Below are 27,815 nucleotides of genomic sequence, written 5' to 3' on the forward strand. Positions count from 1 at the left end.
TTAGATTTTGAAGGTGTTCAAATTTAATAGCCCATCATTGCAACGTTTTTTTTTCCCGTGGAGAGCCTTTCTCAAGCATAGAGAGATAGATAATAGATAAGTATGCTTGAGGAAGGCTCATCAGTTTATCTGAAACACCTCATTTGAGAGGGGTCAATAAAGTGCCCACATCTTGTGTATACTTTATATGGGGTGCGCTTCCCTTCGGTTCCCAGGGATTTGCACCTAATATTCCAGGGTGCGTCTGTTTTTCTAGATAGATAGATAGGAAACACTTACTTGTGCTTTCCAGTTACCGGTTACACTAGAATCATATCAAAGAAAATCTACTTCTTGTCATGTAATACCACAAAACCACAACTAATGAAATGAGAGTACAGAGGTTGTGTATCAGGATGTAATGATTGTACACAGTTACAGAAAACTGCAGTGAATGGCTCCAATTCTTTAACCCTGGCATGCCAAAAGTCACTATTTTTATTGCACAAATTTGCATTGCATTAACAATTTTGCCACTTTTGAACCTGTTTTACTCCAAACATAAGCAGGAGTTTTCCCATGAACAAAGTAAATTTTAATTAATAGATCTTGGAATAATTGTGTGTGTTAAAAAAAATGTTTGTGCGCAGAAATATTCTTATAAATGTGCGCTTGCTGTGTACTGTGTCATGGCTGTGTCCGACCATGTAGAGCTCCTCCAGTTTATGGTCAGCACATACCACAGCTCCAGGCCACGGGAAAAGCAGAACACACTTCTTATAAGTGAGTATACTGATGAAACAACATTGGCTCGCAGCTGCTGCTTTCTGAGGTCACACATTTCCCTGCCCGAGGTAGCACAGGAGTGAGTGTTTCTGCTGCTTCTCCAGCCCTCAGAAACCATCCTTAATCAAGTCAGTGACATATCAACGCAGCATTATGCAAATTGTCTCTTCAGAGAGGAAGAGGGCTAGAACTCTAGTGCCACCTATTGGAAGAAAACATCCTAATTATAGCTCCGACAGGGAAGGTATCACCGATATTCTAGATCTTCATACAATACAGAATCAAAAGCCATGTGGTTGATAACAAAAATACAGTGCAGATCCACCAAAACTTAGGACATAAAAGTGATTTATTGATTATACTTAGAACAAGAACAATAAAAACCACATTGATTATAATTAAAAACATAGCAACCATAACTGACCATCTCCTGGCAAATGCCAATCTCTAAGCCCGACTTAGGGTTTCACCCATATAATGGCTTCTTCTAGAGCATGAACAGCGATTTAAAGATAGATAGATAGATAGATAGATAGATAGATAGATAGATAGATAGATAGATGATAGGTAGATGATAAATAGATTGATAGATAATCGGTAGGTGATAGATAGATAATAGATATATAGATATGAGATAGATAGATAGATAGATAGATAGATAGATAGATAGATAGGTAATAGATAGATAGATAGATCTATAGATAGATAGATAATAGATAATAGATATATAGATATGAGATAGATAGATAGATAGATAGATAGGTAATAGATAGATAGATAGATCTATAGATAGATGATAGATAGATAGATAATGGATGATAAATAGATAGATAATAGATAGATAATAGATTGATAGATCACAGGTCAGCAAAAAAAAAATTTTTTTCCGGTGTCCAAAATATTTTAATGAATTTGGGGTATTTTTGGGGTGCTGATTCTGAATATGCTATCAGTTTTGCCAGATTGGCTCAAGTTTTTGAGATTTTTGGTATCTTATTTATAGCACTTGTTGGTAAATGCGACGCATCATCTCATTAATTTCTTTGGATTAGTACTTGAACTGAGCAGTTCTCAATATAGTTTTGTGTTAATTAGTGTTCTAAAAGTTTGTTCATAGCTTGATTTTTGCACTAACTTTATGTTGTTGTCTGTTTTCCAGTGAAAAGCATGAACTCATCAAGAAGAAGTTGTCTTAACGATCCAGACTCATTCTGTTACATTTGTGGTGAATACACACTGCCAATACACACTTCATCATCATCAGGTGGGGGAAGGTCAGGTAACATGGTAACCACAGGTACAGGCACATCTTCACAATGAGGGACAGGCCTTCTTGCAGATTCCATGTTAGGATACTCCCATTTTCGTTTCTTATGCTTATTGAATCCTTGCACTTGCACTGCACAGAAATAACAGTCATCATGATGATTTTTTTGCTCTCTCCACACCATTGGAACACCAAATTTGAAGCTTTTTCTTTGTCCTTTGCTCCATTTTCGTAATAATTCGATACATGCTTTGCACACTATGTGTGGTGCCCAAAACTTGTCTTGGTCCCCAAGCATAACCCCAAAATAGGCAAAATACACTTTTTTTACGAAGTCTGTTATGTTTCTTCTATGTTTTGGCAGTGTGTATTCACCACAAATGTAACAGAATGAGTCTGGATCGTTAAGACAACTTCTTCTTGATGAGTTCATGCTTTTCACTGGAAAACAGACAACAACATAAAGTTAGTGCAAAAATCAAGCTATGAACAAACTTTTAGAACACTAATTAACACAAAACTATATTGAGAACTGCTCAGTTCAAGTACTAATCCAAAGAAATTAATGAGATGATGCGTCGCATTTACCAACAAGTGCTATAAATAAGATACCAAAAATCTCAAAAACTTGAGCCAATCTGGCAAAACTGATGACATATTCAGAATCAGCAGCCCAAAGTTACCCTAAATTCGATGAAATATCTTTGGCACCAAAAATGCTGTTGACCAGTGAGATGATAGATAATAGATAGATAGATAAATAGATAAAAGATAGATGATAGATAATAGATAGATAATAGATAGATAGATAATAGATAGATAGATATGCTACAGATAGATAATAGATATATGATAGATAAAAGAGAGATAATATATATATATATATATATATATATATAGATAGATAGATAATAGATGATAGTTAGGTAGATAATATATAGATAGATAGATAGATAGATAATATATAGATAGATCTATAGATAGATGATAGATCGATAGCTAGGTAATGAATGATAGATAATAGATAGATAATAGACAGATGATAGATAATAGATAGATAGATAGATATGAGATAGATAGATAGATAGATATGAGATAGATAGATAATATATAGATAGATAGATAATAGATAGATAGATAGATAGATATGAGATAGATAGATAATATATAGTTGATAGATAATAGAGAGATAATAGATAGATAGAAAGATATTGAGATAGACAAATATTACATATACAGTATATTAAACAAATTGATTTTATAAAATGCAACCAAAATAAGAAAATGAGAGCAGACAACTACATTATTACACTACTGAGCATTATATTATCCGGAGGAAATGCTGCTAAAGTAATATTCAAATGAGTCATTGTTTCTAAGACATAATCCCGGCTTTGTGAGGTCCCATTGTGTGTGGTACATGCTGTTCCCAGTGCGCGCACATACACTGGATATATTAGTCCAGCAGAATTCCTTATTTCTACAAACCACTATATCTAGAAAAGTAAATGAACTATTTTATGGGTTTAGCTGTCCCGACACAAGTCCTGACGACAACATCTGGGGACATAGGAGGAATGAAGAATTGGGCCAGCTGACTAACATGGTGTTCAGTTCCAAGAAAATGGACCTGTGTAATTGTTTCCATATTTTTCCTCTTCACCACTCATTCATCCAGGATCTCCTCTTAACGCAGCACATCGCTGATTCAGGTCACAGATAAATCTTTGCTCGGTTCAGAGGCGGCTCCACTGACAGCTACAATATATAGCTGCATGTTTTCTTGTGGATGATAGAATATATTTTTAAAGAGAAAGAGAAATGTGGCAGAAGTTGGGGATACTTTTAAAATAAAGAAAGAAGTTTTACTTGCCTGTTCAAATCCCGCTGCTCAGCACCGCCGCCCTGGTGTTCTTAAAAAGGATTTTAGACAAAGTGTGACCATAGTCCAAAAATAAAACATGGAGCCCCAAATGCTAACATATTGCACCATCACACAGACACAATTAGGGTGCATTTATAAGAGCCGATTTCAGACCTTTAAACGAGCACGATCGACTATAGTCAAGTTGCTCGGATCTTGTTTACCCGCTGACAAAAAATGATGGGGACAGAACGATCGCTAGATTATTCTGTCCCTGTATACAGTACAGTATCACATTATTGGCAGAAACTCTTTTGTTCACACTGGGCTTTGTGCTGTCATAAAGATGATTTTTGTCCTGGCGTAAATGATCCAATTCCCGCTGAATGAGTATTTTGCTCTTCTGATGGGTAATAGCTCACGTTTACTTGTACGAATGTTCATAAACTGTATATAGCGCCCCTTTTTTTTAGTAACAGTCATAAGCCTTCCATCCTTGGAGTCTGCCAGTTTCTTAATCTGTTGATAAGCAACTTTTTGGGCAGCAAAAGAATCCCGAACCTGCGCCCTGCTTGAATCCCGCACCTGCGCCCTGCACTTCCTCGACAATCTGTACCTTCTTCCTTTCTATGGTCCAGTTCTTGTGCGCAGGCGCCAGGGCACAAGAACGCTAAATACACTGACTGTAGAGAAAAGGAAAAGGCACAGATTGTCAAGCGAGTGCAGGGGCCAGGTGCGGGATTCAAGCACCACAACTGCACATCACAGGTCAGTGTGACGTGCATGGGAGGGAGGATAGTATAATGAAGAGTGGAGCCAGGGATTTCTTCCAGGCACCTCACGCCCCAGAGCCTGGAAGAAATCATTAACATAATGAAATAAAAGTCTATTTCTCCACATCTAGACAGCAACTATGAGGCATACAGGTAAGACTAGAATAGCATTTCTATTAGCTGTATGCCCATAAAAATAGCGTCCTGGGGTGACAGATTCCCTTTAATAGTGCATCAATTTCTGTCTCCAACAATAGTGTTATATTGCCAGTAAATCGTTGTTAAAAAAAAGTCATGAAGTTTCAAAGTCTCACTGCTGGAAATAGAGCTAGCTCTGATCACAACTCTTCAACATCTTAGATTTAAACTGGTTGTCTGGACTGAAATGAAAAGTCTGCAGTTCCTATTTATGACTTCATACTACCAACACGTAACAGTGCAAGATGAACACACTCTTACAACTCCACATTATTTCATGTGTGTGTAGGTGATCAGGTGACTACATGTATGTGATTTACCTAATTTCAGTCATATGTGGTCTCTTTTGACATTCATTCAGCTTCTCTCAATAAAAGAGAATTGAGTCTAGTCGGCACATGACTGCAAGTATGCAAATCGCATTGCACACTGTAATAAATTCAGTAGTCTGCAGTCACAGAAGGTAACTGCAGACTTTTTATTTCTACACCTCTCATTGCGAGAGCTACATGCCAAACGCGCGTCGGGGCTGGGCTGGCGGGCTTCTGCTAATCCTCCCTTATCATGGGTAAGCAATACTATACATGACCTATTGGTTTTTGTAGAAATAGAAAAATATCCAACGTGTTGAATAAAATTCAGAAGTCTTTATTGAAGAATTAAAAAGTCGCACCAGTGTGCATGGGTAGAAAAATTGCGCAAATCTAGCATACGCATTTTGGAATTTAATCCTTATTAATTGCATACTATTTTAACACTGAATAGCTTTTTATGTCATATCCTGTGCAGTCATGTGGCATAGAACCACCAATTATGTAGATGTATTTCTGTTCATACGTAAAAAATTTTCCTACAGGGATATTTTTGATCACCTGTTTGGAATGACAAGAAGTGGCTAGCAATGTAGAGTTTGTAGACATATTTTCTTTCTATAAGGAGAAACCGTAATAATTGTGCCTTATTTGTTATTTAAAGAAATGTCATTGTTATTCAAATAACTGACAAATTCTGCTGCTAAGATGGAATCCCCCTCACATATCAGGAGAAGGTCACCAATGAAATAACCCATCCACCTGATATGAGAGTAATAGGGATTGGCATCTGAAAACACATACAATTCTTCCCAATATGACATGTAGATATTAGCCAAAGGGGTGAGAAGCCTGCTCCCATAGGGGTGCCTTGTTTCTGAAGGAAGAAGATGTTGTTAAATGAAAAATAGTTATTTTGAAGCAAATATCCCACTGCTATCACTATAAATGTTTGTGTGCCAGCTGAGTATTTGCTATATAACTTCAAATGTCTCTGTAGAACCAAACATGCTTTATCATGCGGGATATAAATTAATAACATCACAGCTAAGCCATATACATCCACTAGGCCACTCTACTATCCAAAGAAGTAATGACATGCTTAGTATCTCTTAAATAAGTAGGGAGACTTCTCACCAAGGATTGAAGATGCAAATCCACCTAGGAACTTAAGGGTTCTTTCAGACTACCTATCCCACCTACAATTGGTCTTAGTGGGGAAGGGAAGATTTCTTTATGAACTTTTCATAGTAAATGAAAAATAGGTACTATTGGACATTCTACCTTAAGTTTTTCTACTTCATTAAATACCGTATATACTCGTGTATAAGCTGAGTTTTCCAACACATTTCTTTCTGCTGAAAACGCCTCCGTCGACTTATACACTAGTCATTGTCCTAGAAAGATGGTGGGGGGGGAAGGTGGTGGAGCAGGGGGTCACAGAGGCAGGAGCCGGCGGCTGCGGCTGTAACTGTGTCTGCTGCTAAAGAGAAATGAATATTCACTGCGCTGGCAGTGAATATTCATTTCTCTTATGGTGCGCACAGTAGTTCTGTCCACAGCTGCCGGCTTCCAGCACACATCCTACTTATCTTCCCAGTGTGTACTCGCTTCATCTCCTTCTGGTGCCAGTCTTCCGGCAGAGCGATCACTTGTCCTCAGCTCATTAAGGTACTGAATATTCACCCCTCGCCACTCCCATAGGCGTGGAGTGAATATTCATTATTTTAATGAGCAGGGAGACATGATCACTCATCTGGAAGAGCTGGTGGCATCAGAACGAGATGCAGCGAGGGCACGCAAGAAAGGTAAGTAGGATGTGTTTTTTTATAGGAGCCATGCATACAAGGAGAGGTGGATAAGGAGCCATGCATACAAGGACGAGGATAAGGAGCCATGCATACAGGGATGGGGAGCCATGCATACAAGGACAGGGATGGATAGCCATCCATACAAGGACAGGGACAGAGAGATAAGTATACAAGGTTGGGGATGAGGAGCATACCCGAATTTTACTCTAGTCAATAATTTTTCCCAGTTTTTCGCGGCAAAATTTGGTGCCTCGGCTTATACTCGGGTCGACTTATACTCGAGAATATACGGTACTACCGTAGATTGGCCTTCTTTGAGCAATAAATCTAATATGATTTTACTTTTTCCTGTAGGATTACAGCTTAATTCCTGGGGAAATTTTGGATCTTGCAACATTTTTAAGTTTAATATTTCATACAACTCTGCATTCATCAAAACTATAGCACCCCCCTTATCCGCCCACCGGATTAAAAGATCTTTGTTCTTCCGTAAATCTCCTATAATTAATTTTTCATGTTTGGTTAAATTTGAAGAATTACTGTATGTTGCAACGGTAATGAGGCTTTAAGTTTATGCAATTCCAGTTCTACTAGTTCTTGAAAAGTGTCTAGAATTGGTGGTCGTCAATGTATAGGGTGGAAATATTCATTATTTGTAGAAAAAAAGCGGATTCAGATTAACAGTATCCTGTAGTCCTTTGCTAGACAATTATCACAGGTTATGCAATGCAAATGGTTCTTCAAATGAATTGTCTAAAATTGGTGGAAAATAATCCATAGACACTGCTGTGTTTCCTTCCATGTCTGATCCTGTATTATCTTCAAAATGAGAACAAAGAGTTAATGACCTTGCAAATTTATTCATATTAGGAATTGTTAAATACATCAAACTCATTGGGAAAAAGTTAACACCATTCGATAGAAGGGAAATTTGCCAGTCACTCATGTTGTAGCTTGATAAATTATCAACTATTTCTTGTGCAGTTTTTTCTTCTCTTGTGTATTTCTTTCTCTTGTGTTTTCTACCTCTCCACCTTTTCTTTTTAATTTTTTTGAAAGATCCATGCTTTCAAAATTTCTTTTGGTTGAGTTTTTATTATGCACTGTATTTTTTCTGGTCATACTATCACTTTTCACTTTGATTATCAGCTGATGAATCTGATAGTTCCCCTGAAAAATCACATGAGCAGTCAGTATCCGTAAAGCTGACTCTTTTAGCATAAGTGCTTTTTGTGTGCGTTTTGTATCTCCAAACCTCATTAAAATAAGTCTATTATCTCTGCAAGATATTTCTTGGTTTCTTTTCCAGATATAAACTTCATGTGAAGAGGGAACAGCCGCCATCTTGGATATGGGGCATAATGCTGGCCTTCTATCAGAGATTGGCCTGACTCCATTTTGTCTCATATCAGAATTCACCTGGTCACATGTATGCAGGGACATGAGCACTCCTGGCCCCCACCTTTTCCCTACTTGAGTGAAGACCATTTAGTATGGTAATGGACTGAGACCAATGTAGCAGGCAGATGGCACTTCAAAGCTTGACTGAGGAAACCCCGCCAGCAGGGGGCATGGAGGTGCCTGGGGGCTCAATTAAAGCATACATGTCAGAAGGCTACAGGAGGACACGTCTATTGTCTCCCCAGCCGGACGGTCTACACATTAAATTATGAATTATGGATGCATCATCCGAGGTGCAGGCTCATAAAAAAATATCCTCATAGCCCTGAAGAAATTGTGCATCTGACAGTGCAACTCCTGGGTCAGTGAGAGTTCTGGAACCTGATATATAGAGATCAGCCTCCCACAGCGATCAAATGGGTCCAATTTTGATCCCTGTAAGACTGGCAGAACAAACCACATGCGCTGATACCGCCTGTGTACTGATCCGATCATCCCGAGAGAAGTTATTCCATTTATTTGGTATTGGGAATAGATTTTGCAGGGAAGCTGAAGGGTGGAGATTGTTTAGCCCACCCAGGTACTAGGGGAGGGACACAGAAGGATTAAGAGCTGAGGACACATGGAGGGTCAGACACAACAGAAGAAGATGATGATGAAATAAGGAACAGGGCATATGCCAGCCAGAGGGGAGCAAGCACATGCTTTTTGGGGGCTGCCCGGCAACTAGAAGTCTTGTACCTGTGGAACACAGAGCTCACCGGCCTCCACAAGCGACCTTCAACTTGGTAAATTGACCTCCAGCCTTATACCTCTAAGCCTTGTACTATTATTGTTATATTTTACTCTCACTGCAACTCTTGGTATATTTTTACTGTGGGTAACAGTACAGTCTCCCCGGTGGACATTTGCTCTAGGTGCAGTTCCCTTATTGACCTGAGAGGCAAATGGGGCACCGGAGAGCTGTGCCTGTGTAGTTATGTCTCAGATTGGTGACGTGGGAGAAACAAGTATCCTTCACATTGGTGACAGCGAGGTGGGATCAGAGTGATAGTGTGCGTGGGACCCCTACTCCCATACACTAAAGACTACCAGCGGTAACTTTCACTGCTGGGGTCTTAAGATCAGCCCAGCACTAGACGGTCAGAGTGTAGATAAAATAAGTTGTGTGCAAGGTCAGGGTTACAGCTGTGTCAGTAACCAGAGGTTCCAAAGATGGCGGATGGCACCAGGAGTGCGGGGAGGGTGCAGGCCAGTGCTATGGTCTATGAGGAGGTGGTGGTGGACGGTATAGTTCAGGGTGAGGGGGAGCTCAGCCAAGACTCCAAAAGGAGCCAGCCACCCATGCTTAGTACCGCAGGGGACTACCCACCACCTACCCGCCACAGACTGTCCACATCAGCAGCCCTTGTTGCAGCGGCAGTGGCACGTCTCGAGGGGTGTAACAAAGATGCCTATGTGAAACTCATGGCAGCTGCAGAGAAAGCAGCGAAGGCAGAGCGTGCAGAATGAAGCATTGGAGTGAGAGCGTGCAGAACGCCGTTAAGCTGCAGAGCGGGCAGCGGAGCAAGCAGCGGCAGAGAGAGCAGTGGAGCACCAGCACCGACTGGCGATTGCTCAACACAGGCTCCCGCTGGATGCCTCAGCACCACCAGAGTCCAAGGCTTCCAAAGTCCGGGCCGAGGACTTCCCTCTGCTTGAGAAGGATGGAGACCTGGACTCCTTCCTGCTGGCCTTTGAAAGGACCTGCCTCCAACACCATCTGGCCCCGGATCAGTGGGCAAGATACCTGACCCCCCATTTGAGGGGTAAGTCCCTGGAAGCTTTGGGGGACTTACCTGCCGGGGTGGAGCAGGACTACAACAGCATCAAGCGGGCCCTGATCCAGCACTACAATCTCACCCCGGAGTCCGACCACAAGAAGTTCCAGAGCCTGCAGCGGGAACCAAAGGACACCTGGACCAACCAAATGCGGGCGTTGCTGAGAGCTGCAGAGCACTGGACCTCTGGACTAGCGCTCACCACCCGCCAGGAGGTCCAGGAACTGTTCGTCATGGAGCAGTTCTTGTGGAATTGCCCAGAAGACCTCCAGCAGTTCCTTCATGACCGGAAGCCGGAGGGGGCTTCTGCTACAGCTACCCTGGCAGACGAGTATTCCAATAACAGGGCACCTGAGCCGAAGAAGCCTGCCAGCAGCACCTGGAGAGGGGGTAAGCCCAAACTTGAATATGTTTCCCCAGCCTCCAGAGTGTAAGGGGTGTACCCCCCTGCTGCCCTCTTCAGGCCAGACGCAGAACCCAGACGTTGTCATCACTGCAACCAGCTGGGACACTTCAAGGCTGCATGTCCCCAGCGTCATAAGGCCCCATCCTTGTCCCAGAAACCGTCCACTGTTTTATGTGTGGCAGGTCCCTGGACAATTACCAACCCGTCACCATCGGCCGCTCAGTGGTCATGGGACTGCGGGTCACAGGCGCTGAACGAACCCTGGTACTTCCTGAGGTGGTGTCCCCTCAAGACTTGGTACTGGGGAAAATTCTTTCTGTCTCCGGAATTGGAGGCATGGAACGTAAAGGTGTTTTTGGACTTGGGCGCTGGGAGGGGAATGTGGGAAGTGGGAATAACGCCAAATATTCCTGCCAAAGTGTTACTTGGAACCGATTTGTGGTGGCTAGTGTCTCAGTATGTGGTCACTGAACCCCCAAGTTTGGCTCCCCAAGAATGTCATGACTCTACTGTGAATGCCGATGTTGATGTGTTGAATGTGCCTCCATCAGTGGGGAAGGGAGTGAAACCTGATGGTAATCCATGCACTGACACCCCATACACAGGGCTCACAGTAAGGACAGGTGAGGAGGCTCTAGGGGAGAGCTCAGAGGTGGAGGGAGGGGCTGTTATGGGCAGTGTAGGGCCCCTAAGTGAATCCAACCTGTTGAGTCTAGGGCCTCTTCAGGAAGAGGAGCAGGCCATGGGGGGAGGGGGCATCAAAGGAGAGGAGCCACCAGGTAAGACCCCAGGGCAGGAGTTTCCCACACCCGGGATGTCAGGAGGCTAGGGAAGTCTGCCTGACCCGCTGACTTGGTCAGGAGCTGAGGGGAAGCAGGCGCTACCCCTGGGCACAGCGGTCGTGGCCGCTGTCACCAGGAATGGGAGCGCCGAAGCCCAAGGAGCCTCGGAGAGGTCCAAAGGCTTCCCCCTCTCCGACCAAGTGGCTGCCGAGTCAGACAGTGGCCAGGAGACAGATCCCGGGGAGCTGACAGCGGATGTGGCAGTGTCGTCCATTCTTGCCACATCGAGTCAGGGATTTCAGGCAGTATTGAAAGCTGATGCTAGCCTGAAAGCTCTCAAGGAGCTGGCGGCATAGCCTCCCAGGGAGTCAGACCACTGTGGTGGTCTGGGACCAGGGACAGCTGTATTGGGTAACGGTCCAGCAGGGTTCACCAGAGGTGTGGCCCAGGGACCAATAGTTAGTGGTACCCTATCTGTTCAGGGCTGAATTGTTGCGGAGAGCACACGAGATACCCATGGCCGGACACCTAGGGATAGCTAAAACCAGGGCCAGGCTAGTGCAGCATTTCTACTGGCCTGGAATGAGGACCGAGGTAATTGCCTACTGCCGTTCGTGTGACACCTGTCAGAGGGTTGGGAAGGCGGGGCGGCGCCCCAAAGCCCACTGGTAACTCTGCCCATCATTGAAGAGCCTTTCTCGAGGGTGGTTGTGGATCTCATTGGACCTCTGTCCACTCCCAGCCATTACAGAAAATGCTTCATATTAACGGTAGTGGACTAGGCCACCCGGTACCTTGAAACGGTAGCTTTGTCGTCCATTCAGGCTGACAAAGTGGCCACTGCCTTACTGGAGATCTTCTCCAGAGTGGGGTTTCCCAAGGAAATGCTCACCGACCGAGGGACCCAGTTCATGTCACAGCTGATGAAGTCTCTCTGTAAGCAGATACAGGTGCAACATCTGGTAGCCAGCCCGTATCACCCTCAGGCCAATGGTCTGTGTGAGCGGTTTAATGACACCTTACAGCAGATGCTTAAGATGTTGGTCAACTCCCACGGGAGAGACTGGGAGTGGTATCTCCCACACCTATTTGACTACCCGGAGGTTTCACAGGCCTCAACGGAGTTCTCCCCCTTTTAGCTCCTGCATGGGCAACGTGTACGAGGGCCCCTTGCTCTGGTGAAGGAAGCATGGGAAGGAGATTTATCCACCCCTGGAGTGTCGGTCATTGAGTATGTCGTGTGCTTCCGGGACAGAATGACGGCCTTGACACAGCTGGTGCATGACAATATGGCCCAGGCCCAAGCTGACCAGAATTTGTGGTACGACCAGAATGCTTGTGAGAGGGTCAAAAGGTGTGGGTACTGGTCTCCGTCCCACAAAACAAGCTTCAGGTGGCCTGGGAGGGTCCATACCTCGTGCACCAGCAGCTCAACGCCGTCACCTATCTGGTCACCCTGGACTACGCCGTAGAAGGAGGAAGGCCTTCCATGTGAACATGATGAAGGCACATCATGAGCGTGAGGCTTGTGCCCACCCAGTGTGCAACCTCCCGAGGAAGGTGAGGTAGAAACCCTCATGGATCTGCTCACCAAAGCCAAGGTGGGTGGATCCATCAAGAGTGGGGGTTGGCCACCAGCTCTCGGAGGACCAACGTTCCCAGCTGGGGGTCACCCTACACCCCTTTTGGGAGCTGTTCAGCAGTCTGCCCGGAAAGACTGAGGCAGCCATCCATGAGGTAGACACCAGCAATCACCCCCCATTCGGTGTTCAGCATATCGGGTCTCTCTCGAGGTGCAGCAGCACATGCGCCAAGAGTTAGATGAGATGCTGAAGCTGGGGGTGATCCCAGCATCCAACAGGCTTCGCCTGTAGTCTTCGTCCCTAAAAAGGACCGAACTACGCGGTTCTGCGTGGACTACCGGGGGCTCAACGCTGTGACGGTCACCGATGCGTACCCAATGCTGCACATCGATGACGGAAATGCTCTGCCTTTATCACCTCATTTGGACTGTACGAGTCCACAGTCATGTCCTTTGGCATGAAGAATGCCCCTGTTACTTTTCAGTGGATGGTCAACACGCTGCTCGAGGGACTGGAAGGGTATGCGACCGCATACCTGGATGACATTGCCATCTTCAGTCCCACCTGGGAGGATCACTTAGAGCACCTGACGCAGGTGCTCTGGTGGATCCAGCGAGCAGGCTTGACTATTAAGCTGGAAAAATGCCAGCTGGGTATGAGTGAGGTCCACTACCTGGGACTCCGGGTAGGTGGGGGAGCTCTGAAGCCAGAGCCCGGGAAGGTGGATGCCATCACCTCCTGGCCCTCCCCCAGGACCAAGAAGCAGGTGATGTCCTTCTTGGGGACTACCGGGTACTATAGGAGGTTTGTTCCACACTATAGTACCATGGCCAAGCCCCTGACGGACCTCACCAAGAAGAAGCTGCCCTTTGCAGTCGACTGGACAGTTGCCTGTGAGACAGCTTTCCAGGCACTCACAACAGCCCTTTCTAGCTCTCCTGTACTACAGGCAGCCGACTTCACACGGCCGTTCGTAGGACAGACCGACGCCAGCAACTTTGGCCTCGGTGCTGTGCTCACCCAGGTCGACACTACAGGTCATGAACACACCATTTTGTACCTGAGCCGGAAGCTCCTGCCGAGGGAAGCAGCCTATTCCACGATGGAGAAGGAATGTCTGGCAATTGTATGGGCCCTGCAGCGTCTGCAGCCATACTTGTACGGTCGCCAATTCACCATGGAAACAGACCACAACCCCCTCAGCTGGTTAAACACTATCTCTGGGACGAATGGGAGGTTACTACGCTGGAGCCTCGCTCTACAGCAATATCACTTCACCATTCTCCACCGAAGAGGCAGAGACCATGGCAACGTTGATGGGTTGTCCCGGCAAGGAGAAGGTGCGGAAGGGCGCATGAGGGAACACATGAATTTGATACCCCCTAGCGCCCTCTAAAGCAGGGAAGTGTGAAGAGGGAACAGCCGCCATCTTTGATATGGGGCATAATGCTGGCCTCCTATCAGAGATTGGCCTGACTCCATTTTGTCTCATATCAGAATTCACCTGGCCACACATCTGCAGGGGCATGAGCACTCCTGGCCCCCACCTTTTCCCTACTTGAATGAAGACCATTTAGTATGGTAATGGACTGAGACCAGTGTAGCAGGCAGATGGCACTTCAAAGCTTGACTTAAGAAGCCACGTCAGCAGGGGGCATGGAGGTGCCTGGGGGCTCCATTAAAGTATACATGTCAGAAGGCTACAGGAGGACACATCTATTGTCTCCCCAGCCGGACTGTCTACAACATGAAATTATGAATTATGGACGCATCGCCTGAGGTACAGGCTCATAAAAAATATCCTCATAGCCCTGAAGAAATTGTGCATCTGACAGCGCAACTCCTCGGTCAGTGAGAGTTCTGGAACCTGAGAGATAGAAAAATTTAGGGCAGCAGATGAAATGACATCATGCTTACCTTCTTAAGAAATCGGAGGGTATGCAGGTACCACCATCTATTGTTTGGAGAAGTCTGGCATGAAGTGATCTTCATGGAAGAATTGTGACCAAAAACATACTTCAGACATGAAAACAAGGTCAATTGACTCAACTCTGCATGAAAACAAAGGAACTAAGGTGCAGAAATGTGGAAATAGGTTCTCTTGACTGATGAGTTAAAATGTGAAATATTTGGTTGTAATAGAAGGCAGCTGGTTCGACAAAGGTCTGCAGAGTGCTACAAAAATGAGTGTCTGCAGGCAATAGTGAAAAATTGTGGAGGGTCTTTGCCAGTTTTAGGCTGCATTTCAGCAGATGGAGATGGGGATTTGGCCAGGACTAACACTGTCCTCATTGCTGAGCTGCACAGGCAGATACTTATGCGTCATGTTATACCATCAGGGAGACATCTGATTGGCTCCAATTTTTTTCCGCAACAGGGCAATAACATCAAACACACAGTCAATGTCATTAAGAACCATCATCAGCACGTATGTGTAGCTAAGATTTTGATGAGGGGAGAATTCTGAGTGGGCCCCTAACCAGGTAATCCTGATTACAACAATGGTGGTGGACCCTAACAGTGGAGGATATTACCTCCATATAGTGGTAGATACTGTACCAGTGCTGTAGAACATGTAATAGATTACCATACAATTACAAATAGTGACATACAGTCAGTGTCGGACTGGGGTGACAAGAGCCCACCAGTAACATTGACTTTGGGGGGGGGGCACTTTTCACCTGCATGCAAATATTATTCTACCTTCATTCACAAATTTACCTAAATCTCTATATAATCATAAACTAGGTAGCATGGTTAATGAATGATGAGATGCTGCTTTTTTTCTGTACAGAGTGAATCAAGTGTATTTTGCCAAGTACTGCCCATACAGTGGGGTTGGGGGCCCAGATCTACATAGGGGCCCACTGGGGGATTCCCCTGTTACCTTGTGGTCCAGTCCAAGCCTGCATACAATTAACGTTCTTTCTGCTGCAGTCATTCACTTTTCCTGTCTTTTCCATCTGGCCCAGACAGGCAACTTCTTTCAGCCAGGACTCGGCTGCAGAGATTATAATGCACTTTCCGTATTCCCCCTTATAGTGTAATACATTCCCCATTGTCCTCTATATAGTATAATGGTCTCCCCATAGTCCTACATATAATAATGCACCTCATAATCCTCTGTATAGTATAGTACACTCCCCATAGTCCATATAGTATAATGCACTCCCCATTGTCTTCCATACTGTATAATGTACTTCTCATAGTCCTCCATATAGTATAATGCACTCCCCATAGTCCTCCATACCATATAATGCACTCCCCATAGTCCTCCATACATTGTTATGGATACCACAATGTTCTTACTAATTAATTTAAAAAAAAACCACAATACTAACATCAGACACTGGGGAATAATGATGAAGAAGGAAGCATCGGCTGATTCTCCTTCCACAATCATTGCTTTCAACAGTATCAGCATCCAGGACGACGATGCAGTTGAACTTGTGATGACGGGCGGAGGACCCAGTACCAGTGCTGACACTGGGACCCACGAATCACTGGCCAATAGCACCTGCGTTGCTGCCATTGGTCTCCCTGCTCTGCTGCAGAGTTTAACTGTATTGGCGCACTGGGCATGCCGATACAGTTAAAAGTAGCATAGCTAGGGGTAGACCTGGGGCGACCACAGCCTCTTTCCCCCTGATAGCTACGCTACTGCTTCAGGAGTCCTAGAAGTGATAATACGGCCCCACTGAGCTATGATCTAAATGTCATTGAGTCTGTATGGGATTACATGAAGAAACAAAATAATTTTCAGAAGCCACATAAAAATTTGATTAGTCCTCCCAGATGTTTGGAACAACTTCCCTTCTGAGTTCCTTCAAAACTATACCTTGACGAATTGATGCTGTTGTGAAGGACTGTCACACCAAATACTGATGTGATTTAGATTTAGACCAGCAGCCAAGTTCTGCAGATCATCTCCTATTCGGTGGTCCAATAAATATATAGAGAGTGAATTTGATTCTCTGCAGACATTGCAGTGTGTTTGACCAAGATTCCGCATTATACCTAACACTACATTGGTATTTGGTATCATAATTTCCGATGCCCAAATGAATTAATTTTGTGACAAATACAATGTTGAAACTTTCTTCTTGCTTTACTGCAGAATGTTCTTATGGCTCCTATGGGATGGACTGCAGAGGAACATGCAACTGCCCTTCTGGAATATGTGACCGTGTGACAGGGAAATGCATGAAATTTCCTTTTTTCCAGTTGACTGAAGCCAAACCTCCAAACAAACGACGACCCTCTTCATCTTCTGGTATGTTCCCCCTTGCAATACACCGATACTATGTCTAATGAGGACTGAAATCTGAAGAGTTATTATGGGAGACAGCTTCACTTTTTGCTTTTAAGCATAGAGCACCATTTTGTATGTATAGGAAGTAGTGATGAGCGAATATATTCGTTACTCGAGATTTCTAGAGCACGCTAGCAACCAGGCAACCCCCACATGTACTTATGCTGGCTAACAGATGTAAATCATGCAGCTGCGGCAAGAAAAACGAAATCTCCGAGCACTAAAAAATACTTGGAGGACACCCGAGCGTGCTCGAGAAATCTCGAGTACCGAGTATATTCACTCATCACTAATAGGAAGATGTTGGCGGTAATCTCCTACAAAGTGTTCTCGATAGCAGTCAGGCTGCCGTCACACTAGCAGTATTTGGTCAGTATTTTACATCAATGTTTGTAAGCCAAAACCAGGAAAAGTATGATAGAAACATATGCACCACTTCTGCATTTATCACCCACTCCTGGTTTTGGCTTACAAATACTGATGTAAAATACTGACCAAATACTGCTAGTGTGACGGCAGCCTCATAGTGTCTCCTTGTGATCTACCCCATCTTTGTCTGTAAAGGTGTGTATGTTAAAGGACAACACTATTTCAAAGAGAAACTGCTGCAAGTTCTCCTGAAATGACACTTAGGCTATGTTCAAGCACAACCTTCTCTTTAGGCAGTAAAAAAGCTGCTAAGAAAAACAGGTTTTGATGCTTTTTTGCTCCTTTTTTCTGCACTTTTTTTCTGCATTTTTGCTGCGTTTTTCAGGATCCAAATGTTCAGCTTTGATTCCACTACAGAAGCATGAACACAATGTCAGCAATGCACGACATATGTGAAGCCATGAAACCATTTTTGGAAAAAGGGCAACTTGATCAGATTATTTAGTGGAAAAATATTTTTATGTTTGAAAAAATAGTGACTATTCTGAACAAAAAAGCTCACATAAGTTCATGAAAATTTACACAATTACAAATGTAATATTCGGGCAGGTTAATTGGTCCTGAATAGTTTACCTAGGACATGGACAGAGCATTGAGTTTGTTGGACTCTGTTTACTTTTACACTCTGGTCGGCCAGAGGCATTGTTCAATTTTACACCTTGGTCATACAATGTTTACTTTGTATACATCACTAATATCACCGCTTCCCGCCATGTGCCGTATATGGCACTGCATCGCAAAGATTAAATGCAGGTGTTAGCTCTAACTGAGAGCTCTGTATGAGAGATGACACCCTGCAGCAATGGCCAACATTGTTCCTCGCGCAGACTGCGGGCATTTAACCCCTGTGATGCCACTGTCAATAGTGACAGCTACATCGCGGGGCATTGCAGAGGGAAGGAGTTCCCTCTGTGCTCCCATTGACACAGCCGAAAGATAACCGTGGTGTCACCCAGGGACCGTGGCCTGTCAGCTCATGCTCAGAGCACAAGCTGACACGCCTCCTCCCTGCACGTGAGATGCTGACTAGTGATGAGTGAGTGTACTCGTTGCTCGGGTTTTCCCGAGCACGCTCTGGTGGTCTCTGAGAATTTGTTAGTGTTCGGAGGTTTAGTTTTGATCACAGCAGCTGAATGATTTGCAGCTACTAGCCAGGCTGAGTACATGTGGGGGTTGCCTGGTTGCTAGGGAATCCCCACATGTAATCAAGCTGTCTAGTAGCTGTAAAGCATTCAGCTGCTGCGATGAAAGCAAAATCTCCGAGGAGTCATAGATACTCGGAGGCAGAGGCGTAGCTAGAGCTTTTGCCGCCCGGGGCTGTTCCCGACTTTGGCCAAGCTGGCTCAATACACACCAAGGTTACAAAAAATGGTTTTCCTGTTTTGTAGAACTTAAACTGGGCCTAATGGTGTCACCCCCACATGCCAAACCTGTGACTTAATACCACCACACCATGACCAGACCACATAGTGACCGAATAATACTACATACAAGGGACAAATACCACAACACCATTTCCAGACCACATATTACCACCACATAGTGACAGCTGCCAAGGCAAACAGGATCATGGGGTGCATTAAAAGAGGTCTGGATACACATGATGAGAGCATTATACTGCCTCTGTACAAATCCCTAGTTAGACCGCACATGGAGTACTGTGTCCAGTTTTGGGCACCGGTGCTCAGGAAGGATATAATGGAACTAGAGAGAGTACAAAGGAGGGCAACAAAATTAATAAAGGGGATGGGAGAACTACAATACCCAGATAGATTAGCGAAATTAGGATTATTTAGTCTAGAAAAAAGACGACTGAGGGGCGATCTAATAACCATGTATAAGTATATAAGGGGACAATACAAATATCTCGCTGAGGATCTGTTTATACCAAGGAAGGTGACGGGCACAAGGGGGCATTCTTTGCGTCTGGAGGAGAGAAGGTTTTTCCACCAACATAGAAGAGGATTCTTTACTGTTAGGGCTGTGAGAATCTGGAATTGCTTGCCTGAGGAGGTGGTGATGGCGAACTCAGTCGAGGGGTTCAAGAGAGGCCTGGATGTCTTCCTGGAGCAGAACAATATTGTATCATACAATTAGGTTCTGTAGAAGGACGTAGATCTGGGGATTTATTATGATGGAATATAGGCTGAACTGCATGGACAAATGTCTTTTTTCGGCCTTACTAACTATGTTACTATGTAATACTACAATACTGATCAGTAATAAAAAAAACACAGTACTATCACCATAAGTGCCAGTATTCACAGGAGATCTGTACTTAGTATGCAGTGTCTGTGTAGAGGTAATACAGAGATCACTGGTGGTATTATACACAGGAACTCTGTATATAATGTATAGATAATACAGAGATCACTGGTGACATTGTACACAGGACCGCTGTATATAGTATACAGTGTATAGTGTCAGTGTATAGGTAACACTGACTCACCAGTGACGTCTCTAGGTGAAGTCCTTCATCTTTCATCCAGCACAGACCACCATCATTCCTTCCAACCAGGACTAGTTTCTGCAGGAAATAACACAGTTATCTCGAGCTCCGCTTGCAGAACACATTGCTTAATTTTTCACAACTTCTACATTACACCACATGAAGAAAAAAAGGTGATATAGTGTCACTCTGCACAGTAACAGGACCGCCCCCCCCCCCCCCCCCATTTAAAACAGTATACTCAAAAAATTAAATAAATACATCACTGCAGTAATAATATCCCTTAATTAGCCCCTATGGTAACACTATTCCCCACCCTGGCCCCGTTTATCTCATTCCTGGCTCCAGCCATATGTTCTCGCATCCTACCCTCATGAGTATCTATTCTACCGCACATGATCTCCCCATCCTGCCCCACCAGCCTCCATTGTATCCGTCCTGCCCCATGATCCAATCCTGACCCATGATCCAATCCTGCCCCGTGTCTCCAATCATGCCCCGTATCTACATTCTGCCCATGCCTCAAGTCCTGCCCCCAGTGTGTCCAGCAATCTGCCCCAGTGTGTCCAGCATATTACCCCCATGTTGTCCAGCAATCTGCCCCAGTGTGTCCAGCATATTACCCCCAATGTGTCCAGCAATCTGTCCCAGTATGTCCAGCACTGCCCCCAGTGTGTCCAGCAATCTGCCCCAGTGTCCAGCATTTTACCCCCAGTGTGTCCAGCATATTACCCCCAGTGTCCAGCATTGCCCCAGTGTGTCCAGCATATTACCCCCAGTGTGTCCAGCATATTACCCCCAGTGTCCAGCATTGCCCCAGTGTGTCCAGAAATCTGCCCCAGGGTCTCCAGCATTGCCCCAGTGTGTCCAGCATTGCCCCCAGTGTGTCCAGCAATCTGCCCCAGTGTGCACAGCAATCTGCCCCAGTGTGCACAGCAATCTGCCCCAGTGTGCACAGCAATCTGCCCCAGTGTCCAGAATTGCCCCAGCATGTCCAGCAATCTGCCCCAGTGTCCAGCATTGCCCCAGTGTCCAGAAATCTGCCCCAGGGTCTCCAGCATTGCCCCAGTATATCCAGAAATCTGCCCCAGTGTGTCCAGAAATCTGCCCCAGGGTCTCCAGCATTGCCTCAATGTGTCCAGAAATCTGCCCCAGGGTCTCTAGTATTGCCCCAGTGTGTCCAGCATTGCCCCAGTGTGTCCAGCATTGCCCCCAGTGTGTCCAGCAATCTGCCCCAGTGTCCAGCATTGCCCCAGTGTGTCCAGCAATCTGCCCCAGTGTCCAACATTACCCAAGTGTGTCCAGAAATCTGCCCCAGGGTCTCCAGCATTGCCCCCAGTGTGCACAGCAATCTGCCCCAGTGTGCACAGCAATCTGCCCCAGTGTGCACAGCAATCTGCCCCAGTGTGCACAGCAATCTGCCCTAGTGTGCACAGCAATCTGCCCCAGGGTGCACAGCAATCTGCCCCAGCGTGCACAGCAATCTGCCCCAGCGTGCACAGCAATCTGCCCCAGCGTGTCCAGCATTGCCCCAGCGTGTCCAGCAATCTGCCCCAGTGTCCAGCATTGCCCCAGGGTCTCCAGCATTGCCCCAGTATGTCCAGAAATCTGCCCCAGGGTCTCCAGCATTGCCTCAATGTGTCCAGAAATCTGCCCCAGGGTCTCCAGTATTGCCCCAGTGTGTCCAGCAATCTGCCCCATGGTCTCCTGTATTGCCCCAGTGTGTCCAGCATTCTGCCCCATGGTCTCCAGTATTGCCCCAGTGTGTCCAGCATTCTGCCCCAGGGTCTCCAGCATTGCCTCAGTGTGTCCAGAAATCTGCCCCAGGGTCTCCAGTATTGCCCCAGTGTGTCCAGCATTCTGCCCCATGGTCTCCAGTATTGCCCCAGTGTGTCCAGCATTCTGCCCCATGGTCTCCAGTATTGCCCCAGTGTGTCCAGCATTCTGCCCCATGGTCTCCAGTATTGCCCCAGTGTGTCTAGCAATCTGCCCCATGGTCTCCAGCATTGCCCCCAGACAGAGTCAGACATAAAGAAAAAAAAAGTAAAATCCTCACCTCTCCCGTTCCTAGCGCAGGTCCGGTGCAGCCAGTCAGCGTCTCTCCGGCTCTGCAACACTCAGGACAGAGAGGCTGAGCGGCGCGCACAGTGATCCGGCAGCAGAAATGTGGCGACGCCGCGGCCTTGTGTCCACGGTGAGCAGAGTCAAGTGCATCACCTGTTTCTCTGTGGCCATCTTCTTGAAGCCGTGGGCCACCGGAGGTTTCAGGGAAATGGCCGACAGAGGCCGCGCGAGCGCAGATTGAAATCTCGGCGGCCATTTTCCAAGATTTCCATCTGCACACACGTGGCCTCCAGCAGCTATTTTCTTGAAGCCTCCAGCGGACCACGTCTTTAGGAAGATGGCTGCAGGGAAATCAGTGAAGCACCACCCACTGCCGTAGCATCGTCACACCTCTGCCGAATCCCCCCGGTAAGCCTGCGTTCGTACTATAACACACCCCCCCGTTTTCCTCCTAAATATTTTTGGGAAAGGTGCATCTTATAGTCTGAAAAATACGGTGTATAAATGTGTTATCTCTGTAATCTTACTGACCTGAAGAATTAATCTGTCTTATCAATTTCACCACATGTGGAATGGCAAAAAAATCCCAAAATACCATTCCCAAATAGCTGTTTTTTTCATTCTGCCTCCAAAAAATCAGAATAGAAAAGGATCAAAAAATGTCCTGTGCCTGAAAATACTACCAATAAAAACATCAAATCATCCCGCAAAAAACAAGCTCTCACTTGACTATGCCAGCCGAAATCTAAATAAATTATAGCTATTAAAATATGGCAACACAAAAATTAGCTTTTGCAATAAAAGCATCTTTAATGCGTGACAGCAGCCCAACATAAAAAACAGATCTAAATCTGGTATCGCTGTAATCGCACTGACCCCAAAGAATAAAGTCTTATAATCACTTATACCACATATAGAATGGTGTAAAAAATAAAACCAATTCTTCACCTGCTGTTGCTTTGTTTATCCTGCCTCCCAAAGTTCGCAGTAAAGCTCAGCTCACATTTATCCTGCACTCTACACTGAGTGCTTACACTGGGGTTTCTGTGTAAATCTCTGAAATGCATGATTCAGATGGAACCCCCAGTGGAAGATTCCCTATAATGAGGCATATGGAGGCACTGGGGACACCATCAGACCTCCTATGATCCGGTGTTGTTCGTCTTTTTAGGGTTTCATAAAGCACGGTCAGCCACAATTTTGTGCACCTCTGAAAAGAAAGATAATGCTAAACAGAGGCCAGATGAAGTAACTCTGCTGCCGCATTATAGTGAATGGATCCCTCAGTGGTTTTATCTGAATCATGTCACTCATAGATTTAGATGTAAACCCCAGATGAAAGTGCTCAGCATAGCGCTAAATGTGATCCTAAATGTTATGTAAAAGGTTTCCAACAAAAGCTTCAATTCAATCCACAAAAAAGCAAGCCCCCGCTCAGCTTCATCATCTGTTAACAGAAAATAGGGGGCTTCCATGTTACTGGTAGTACAATGGCTCTGGAATACCACTATAACTTCATGACCCCCAAAAGAAATTCATCAAATCCTGCACTCCCAAATTCAAATGCCCCCTCTATTCTGAATGCCAGTGTGCCTAAACCATATTTATAGTCCACATGTTTGGCATTTTTGTAGCGATAAAGAGAGCCCACCTAATTTACAAGTGCATATCTCCAGAAGCAAGTTTGCAGTTTACAATTTTCATTCACCTGCATCCACTGCTGCTTGTTTCTTGAAAATGGAGTCAAAATCGTCACCACACCATTAGATAAATTCCCATAGGGGTGTAATTTCCAGTATTGAGGGTAGGTATTGTGCTCTTCTAGCAATTAGGGGCTCTGTATATGGAGACCGTAAATTATTCCAGCAAAATGTGTGCTCCAGAAGGAAAATAGTGTTTCCTCCCTCCAGAATCTCTTTGTTTGGCTAAGCAATACTGTACAGCCACATATGGGGTATTTCCACAATCAGCAGGAATTCTGGGACACATTTTGGTTCCATTTTTACCCATTAACCAGTGTGAAAATGTAAAATCTGAGGCTAAAACAAAATTTGGGTGGAAAAAATGTAATTATTTTTTCTTCATCACCCAATGGTATTGTGGTGTCAGTATGATCACTGCGCAAAAATGCAACATGTGAACAGAGCCTAACACATTTAGGAAGTAGTGCTTATTAGTCAGATCCCAACTGCAGGCAGAACACTTCTGTTGCAGCAGGGATTTCAACTGGGATCTGTTGCCTTCAGCCACATGAATAACCCGGGCCAGGAATGAAACGAACTGCACGAATACCATCCTGCAGTTTATTTCAAAATACAACAACCTCAAAGCAGGTTTTCCCAACTCTGTCTTGGACACTATACATGCCCAAGACTAACACTTATTTTAGTCTACATTGCAATCACAGCTATGTCTGTTCCTGCAATGCACTCTCATTGTCTTCATAGGCCTCTGTGCACATCCTGGGGGGAGCACACAGTGACCCCTACCTGTGACATTGTTCCCTGTCTTACAATTGCAATCACAGCTACGCCTGTGACTGCAATGCACCCCCATGGCCTCAATATACCTCCGTGTGCATCCTGGGGAGAACACACAGTGAACCCTACCTGTGACACCGATCACTGCCTCACAGTACATTCAAATCAATCTTTCAATTAAAATCTGCTGATTTCCATAGTCTCCATTTATCATTGATAGCATATATTTATTCATGACATTGATAGGGTTTCTGATCCTTCTACCATCATCTTTGCCTTTACTATTTCTGTTTGCATTCTACCAAAGTAGGAATCTCTTTATGTGTGCATGTATGGGAGACATCATACTAACTAGTCTCAATCCTCTAGCTCAGAGTCAACTGCAAATTAGAGATAAACCCTGCAAAGGGAAAAACTGATGAATATGCAGAATATAAGTCACACAATGGCCAGAAATAGAATTATACTTCATATAACTGTTTATTCTTAAAAGTTACTTGTAAGTATAGTTCCGCTTTAATTTTTGTGCTTTTATTTCCCATAATGTTACATTATGACCTTCTATTCACATTGGAGAAGCTTATTTTGCAGTTATCTATGTTTTTAGAGCCCATCATGAATTTTTGCTGTCCATTTCTTATCCATGTGTATGACATCAGCATGTAAAGCATAAGAAGGAGATCCAGTATTGTTACAACTGTGCAAACAGAACATTGATTTGTCCATTGCAGGAGTGATGAACACATTGCAATTTCATGGAAATAGTTTCTCTCCATTTTTAGGATATGCCGATCTAGCCCTCTGTTAGATGAGGATTTGAATCTCCACTTTTAACCACGCTGATGTGATACCTACTGTTGTTTGTAGATTAAAGGGGCTGTATGGCCTTAGGCTACAAATCTGCAGTCACTCCATGTGACTGCAGACTTGTGAATCCTCAATTCCCTCGCACTGCAAGGATTCTCCGGTGTCGGCGCCGGGAGTGAAAGTGGATGACCTCAAATATGTGATTTGCATTCATGGGGTTACATACTGACTAGATGAGTGCAGCCTCCATCAGTGAAAGTGAACTGAGCGAGGTCCGGCACAGTCTAGTTGGGATGTTACTGGAAGTATGCAAATTGCATAATTGTGGTCATATGACTGCTTGCTCCTGGCGCCAGCACTGAAGAGTCCTAATAGAGGCAGTATGCACATTGTGAGGGTTCACAAGTCTGCAGTCACAAAGAGTGACTGCGAATTTGTAACATAATGCGGAAAACCCTCTAGAGGAGTTGTCCACATTATATAAATTTTAACACATGTTAAGGAATGACATGGTGTTATTTACTAATTTATCAGTATGAAAAGTTCTCCTCCTGCACTTCTTCCTTACAGACTGAATGCTCTCCTGTTTTCAATGATGGAGGAACTTGTGACCAGATCTGTCCATCAGCCTCCTCCTTTTGGAAAATAGCTTTTTCATGTGCATTGTTTTCCAATTGGAGGTGGCTGATGGACAGGTCTGGTCACGTGCCCCTCCATCAACTGCTATTTTGGAAACAGGAGAGGAAGGCACTAATAAGTGCAGGAGAAGAACCTGTGATACGAATATATTAGTAAGTACCACAAAGGCATGTCAACAATGAATTGATTAAAATAAAGTAGACAACCCCGTAATATTTTTAATATATTCTCAATGTGATCAGATCTCTGATTTTCTTATAAAAAAATTAATGATCCCCCTTCGTAAGCTAAAAGAGCTGTCTGGCTAGCGACCCTTAAAACCAAAAGAAACCCTGTGATTTCTATAAAATAGGTAATGGTATCTGTACCTCCCCACCTGCCCCATTCATCCACCCATCTCCCCCCTTTCTCCACTTGACCCGTAACTCCTGTCGAAAAGGTTCCCGAGAGCCCAGTGACTCCGCTATACTTTCCAGCTATTGCCTGCATGGCACAATATTTTTCTCTTTTGGTGGCGATGGGTGGAGGGGGGGATTCTGTGGTATAATAACGTCAGATCTGTCTCTGTCAAAATATTTGCAATATATTTAATTCTATTTTTTTTGCTCTTAGAACTTGAAATGGCCTCAGGAGATGGGAACAGTGTTAAAGATAAGGAAAAAGGATCTCGATCAGGAATAAAATGGTTAAACCCACGCTGATCACTACTCTATAACTGTGTATAAGAAGGACCGTGTGGACATTGGACTAAGGGAGAACATAACAATACAAGCAAAGTGGACATGTCATCTATTGGGAGGTCGGCTCTCCACGTGACACTGATAATTTATAGCAGCGGAGAGATCCTTATAGACTGTGGATTTATTACAGATGTACATCTTTGTTCTGTGAATCAAATACCATTCAACCTTTTTGTAAATGTGTAGTTATATAAACTTTTTATTTTGGATCATTTTCAGTTGTCTAGTATATCTAATACAGTTTACATGCGTATTTAAATAAATGCTTTGTAGATTAAGCTGGTGTGACTTCTGTTGTCTTTCCTCATTTCATTAGAGCCACTGTTCCCAAATCTGTAACTCATGAGTGGCTCTCAGAATCCTGAAAAGCGGCTAATGCCTGTCTCACTAAGCCATGGCAGACAAGTGATAGTTGTTGTAAGAGAACTAAGTAATGTAATAGATAAACCATTATTTCTTATTTTTAGTGACTCTATAGCGACAGGGTCTGTTCCGCAGGACTGGCGCATAGCAAATGTGGTGCCAATATTCAAAAAGGGCTCTAAAAGTGAACCTGGAAATTATAGGCCAGTAAGTCTAACCTCTATTGTTGGTAAAATATTTGAAGGGTTTCTGAGGGATGTTATTCTGGATTATCTCAATGAGAATAACTGTTTAACTCCATATCAGCATGGGTTTATGAGAAATCGCTCCTGTCAAACCAATCTAATCAGTTTTTATGAAGAGGTAAGCTATAGACTGGACCACGGTGAGTCATTGGACGTGGTATATCTCGATTTTTCCAAAGCGTTTGATACCGTGCCGCACAAGAGGTTGGTACACAAAATGAGAATGCTTGGTCTGGGGGAAAATGTGTGTAAATGGGTTAGTAACTGGCTTAGTGATAGAAAGCAGAGGGTGGTTATAAATGGAAT

General features: G+C 44.5%; 1 protein-coding gene across 1 annotated transcript in view; it reads left to right on the top strand.

The window, feature by feature from the left end:
* The window catches only part of ESM1 (endothelial cell specific molecule 1), a 30,409-nt gene extending 3,230 nt beyond the window's left edge, over positions 1-27,179 (top strand). The window contains exons 2-3 of the mRNA XM_069748439.1: positions 17,099-17,254; positions 26,774-27,179. Coding sequence (XP_069604540.1) covers positions 17,099-17,254; positions 26,774-26,862 — 245 coding nt within the window. The 3' untranslated portion in view covers positions 26,863-27,179. The remainder of the gene's footprint in view (positions 1-17,098; positions 17,255-26,773) is intronic.
* Positions 27,180-27,815: the final 636 nt, after the last annotated feature.

The sequence above is a fragment of the Ranitomeya imitator genome, chromosome 1 (genome assembly GCF_032444005.1).
Source record: "Ranitomeya imitator isolate aRanImi1 chromosome 1, aRanImi1.pri, whole genome shotgun sequence".
Classification (NCBI taxonomy): Eukaryota; Metazoa; Chordata; class Amphibia; order Anura; family Dendrobatidae; genus Ranitomeya; species Ranitomeya imitator.